At 46.7% G+C, this 4096-nt stretch overlaps 1 protein-coding gene across 4 annotated transcripts in view; it reads right to left on the bottom strand.

The window, feature by feature from the left end:
* Positions 1–356: 356 nt before the first annotated feature.
* tnfrsf11b (tumor necrosis factor receptor superfamily, member 11b) overlaps positions 357–4096 on the bottom strand; it is a 36218-nt gene continuing 32478 nt past the window's right edge. Inside the window, exons 1-4 of one of the 4 annotated variants that reach the window (XM_069168804.1) lie at positions 3976–4096; positions 3465–3876; positions 2753–2929; positions 357–1857 (exon numbers count right to left, since the gene is read on the bottom strand). The exon at positions 3976–4096 is cut by the window's right edge and continues 78 nt beyond it. In XM_069168804.1, the coding sequence (XP_069024905.1) occupies positions 1493–1857; positions 2753–2929; positions 3465–3876 (954 nt within the window). In that variant the 5' untranslated portion in view covers positions 3976–4096 and the 3' untranslated portion in view covers positions 357–1492. Of the gene's footprint in view, positions 1858–2752; positions 2930–3464 lie in introns of all 4 variants that reach the window. The other 3 variants (XM_069168803.1, XM_069168802.1, XM_069168801.1) reach the window with 3 other exon arrangements.

The following is a 4096-nucleotide window of genomic DNA, read 5'->3' as shown; positions in this document are numbered from 1 at the left end:
TCTCCACCACCTTTTCCAGACTGTCCAGTTTGTAACCGATGATGGAGCCGGCCTTCTTAACCAGTTTGTTAAGTCTGTTGGTGTCTCCGGCTCCAATGCTGCTCCCCCAGCAGACCACAGTGAAGAACAATGCACTGGCCACAACAGATGGTAGAACATGTGTGACTGTGTTCCTGGATAAACATGTTGAATATTAATATTATCTAAAAGGTAAAGGTAAAAGCAAAACAAGTTTTCATTTAATCCAATTAAATAAAGTTTTGTCAACCAAAATAATATCTATAATTTTATTTTATCCTCAATGTTTTTTTTGTTTTAATTAATGAGTAAATGAAATAAAAACAGACTGTCATCGCTTATATTGGCAATAATTTTTTATTAAAGCATCATTCAAAGCGCCTATTTGCAAAAAATTCAGTCTGTAAAAAAAAAATAATAAAACAGCTCCACCGCTGTCTCTGTCGGGATACAACTCACGGCATACACAGAAATAACTTAATAAATTAGCATTTCATATCAAGCTGGAAACTACAAAACCTTTTTGAAGTAGCAGAACAAACAGGCGTCACGTCGATGTTTAACTACAGGCAGGAAGAGGTAGATATACCCGATCCGGTGTCATGGCAACGTGTAACGCACACGTCTGTACACCAGAGGGGAGCGGATCAGGTTTATGTGCTTCCACAAAAACAAATACGACGTGCAAACCAACAAGGTTCGTGTTCGGAAAAGAAACTTCCTTACACGGACTTCAGGAGCCTTCTTCGTCCAATGACATCCATCACGTGACTTTACTCTTTTTGCGTACACATTCTTCTCACGTTACGCGACGCGTGTCAAACGCACCCTCTGGTGGACGAGCGTGTGTATTACACACTTTGCCGCGATACTGAGCTGATGTACTGCAGGTCAACACTTTTTGCTCTTAAAGGGTTAAAAACCGGCGTTTAAAAAAAAAAAGAAAAAAAAACGATTTTGTTTTTATGATAAAAGTTTTCACTTGCAGAATTAAAGTTTTGTGTTTCAGACATCTTCGCGGTTTAAATCCAAATTTTAGAAAGTACAATTACTTTAAACGGTGGACCTTTAATATCATAAATGTACATTTATAAGTACATCTGCGAGAAACGTCTTTTCTGTCTTTTTCAGATCAGATCTGCTTTGTTTTAAAATCACCTGAGATCAAATGAAGTGTCCTCCAAAACAAGCTGTCTCGTATTACGTATCATAAAATTTGTGAGTTTTTCTATTTTTAGGTTACACAGGGGAGCACGTCCTCTCTCTGAAAAAGGAGCTGTTAAAAAAGTTAGTTGGAAGTTAACGAACTTCTCAGAGTTAGCGGTATTCTCCTTTAACGAAGTAAAACTAAAAAAAGTTCCTGTGAACACCTGTGCCGACAGTGCAAGTCGAACAGGGTAGACATTTTTTCCCATCTACACACAAAGAGCAATTCTTTTCTTTCAGACGATAACTAATTCAAATCTTTCCGTTTCTATAACACGGGTCTTTTGACTTCGGTCTTCACGGTTGTGAAATCGTTGGCCGCGCTCCCCGAGACGCACCGCTCCTTCAGATGGGTGTTGATGCGCTGCAGTTTCTTCTGCAGTCTCTCGCCGGTGCCGCTCGCTCCCAGTTTCTTCAGAACCACCAGGAGCTCCCGGACCTGCTGCGGCGTGGCCGAGGTGGCCCAGGCGCCGATCCGCTCGTGAAGGACGGGGAGGTCCAGGTCGGAGGTCGTTTCCCGTTTCCTGCCGTCCGCTGACGGGAGCTTGTGAACGACTCGCCGCAGACGTTTGAGGTGCATTTTGTGGTGAACGAAGAAGGCCGGGATGATTTCTCTGAGGTAGACGGCGTCGTCTGAAGAAGAACCAGAAGAAGAAACTCGATCACAAAGAAACAATGAACACCGGCTGGCAGCAGTCACAGCCCGCGGTGATGGTTGTTGACCTGAGCTGGGAATTAAAGGTGTTTAAGGATATCTGTGGTTTTCAGAAGATGTTTGAACCAATCAGCGACCAGCGGCGACGTCACCACGTTGGTTCATGAACGTTATGAATCCTCCAGTTCAGATTCTGTCCGTCACCATCTTTGCTAGTTCGGAGCAGTTTGGAGCAGGAAGTGACCATATTTGGACGAGCTGGGGGAGGAGCCAGCGGTGGATCTGACCGATCTGATCGGAAACCTGACGATACTACGTCCCGCCCACCGATAGCTGTAACCTGACTGCACCACAGACCTGTCAATCAAACAGACACGCCCCCAAAAACAGGTCTTCTTGAATCTTCTTTTCTAATGAATGAGGGATTATTTTCAGATGGACCTCCAGAAAACTAATAAGAAGGAGTGACTTTAGCTAACAACACCGAGATAACTGATGGACACATTTTATTCACTTTGGATTTGATGAGAGAAGTTGAATGGGAGTCTATGGAGCCGGAGGCTTTTTGGAGCCGACCTCTAGTGGCACTCGCTGGTATTGCAGCTGAAGACACTTCTGGATCGGAACCATTTTTCAGAACTGAAGCTACGAACACTTTAATAAACAGTCTGTAGTTTGAACACAGTTTTGTCTCTAAAATCCAAAAGCCACGTCAGTAATCCAGAGTTTTTTGACCAGAACTCTGCTTTTTGTCTCCGAAACACATCCCAGCGTTGAGTCGCCTTTAAGTGGGTTTTGCTTTAAGAATAAATCCAACATTGCAGGCCTTTTCCGGCCTTTTCCTGGTAAACCTCATCTACCTGGTGATCTTACCTCTGATCTGACTGCAGTTGGCACACACGCTGTCGTGCCAGGTGGCGCCGCACAGCACCAGTTTCAGCCCGGCGGCGTCGCACTGCCGGTGCTCCGTGCAGTTCTGCTTGCCGGACGAGAAGGTGGAGAAGGTGCCGTTGGAGCAGGTCTGGCAGACTGTGTCGTGGTGAGCTGTACCTGCAGGAGAACCGCACATCAGGGAGAAATGAATGGGACTGAATCAGTCGATCAGAGTTGGAGTCGCTGCTGTGGGGCAGTAAAGCACAGTCTCAAACGGACTTTTTACATTCAGCTGCTGGCAGCTCTTTAAATTAAAGTTACATCAGTCTGAAGACAGAAAAGTTTCACACAGATTTCGTCTTTTCAACGTGTTCGCTTCACAAACTTCTTTAAACTCCCAAAATATATCAGTTGAACGGATTACAGCTGTCAGAAAGCACTAATTCAACGAGGCTGTCTCCATGGCAACAGTATCCTAAACTCTGTGGATGGAAGGCAGATGTAGGAGAGCTTCCAGGCAGATATGAAGTCAAATTAAATACGCGCCCCCCAACAATAAATAAATAATAATAATAATGAGAGAAAGATTGATTGAAACTTTTGCGTTTCCATTAAAACACAGCTGACATCTGTGACGTAAAACAACAGAAAGGTTTTGTTCCCTCGGTACCGGCTCCGAGGGTCTCTACACGCCGGTTCTGTTGGACTCTACCTTCGCTCGCGACTCCGCTGCCGGACGCGCACTCTCTGTGACGCCAGCACATGTCGTAGTCCCGCCTGAAGTAGAAGCCCGGTTTGCACTCGCAGCTGCAGTCGGTGTCCGCGGAGCAGCCGGTCGTCTCCACTTCGTTGTTTCCGCACACACCGCAGCGCAGACACTTGCTGATGTAGTTCCAGTGCGCCGTGAAGGAGCCCCGCGGGCACGGCGCGCAGTCGCTCCGGTTCGTCGACGAGCAGCTCGCGCGCAGGTAGGTCCCCGGCTGGCAGCGGTCGCACTGCACGGAGGCGCCGGTGATCGGGTCCCGGTCCTCGAAGGTGAGGAGCGGCGAGGGGTCTCCGCGAACCGGAGCGGTGCGCGTCGACAGCAGCAGCAGCAGCAGCAGCCCGAGGGGAGACTTGGGCATCTGGAGGGGACAGAAGGGGAGGTGGGGGGAGGGATATAATATGTGAGGACACACAAGGAATAGAAGCACGAGGACAACAAGCATGAAAAAAAAGACAACCCAGGATGTGAGGAGCTGGAGTCACAGCTGCAGAGGTGAGTCCAAACTATCCCTCAAAATAATCCACCTGTCGTTCAACTTTTTTTTCTTTTCTTTTTTTTTTAAATGAGGTAAATATCTC

Source organism: Embiotoca jacksoni, unplaced genomic scaffold (genome assembly GCF_022577435.1).
Source record: "Embiotoca jacksoni isolate LCO1_2020_lvr unplaced genomic scaffold, fEmbJac1.0.p SCAF_41, whole genome shotgun sequence".
In the NCBI taxonomy this organism is placed as follows: domain Eukaryota; kingdom Metazoa; phylum Chordata; class Actinopteri; family Embiotocidae; genus Embiotoca; species Embiotoca jacksoni.
Note: the sequence above shows the minus strand (reverse complement) of the source record. Positions and strands in the feature narration are given on the sequence as shown.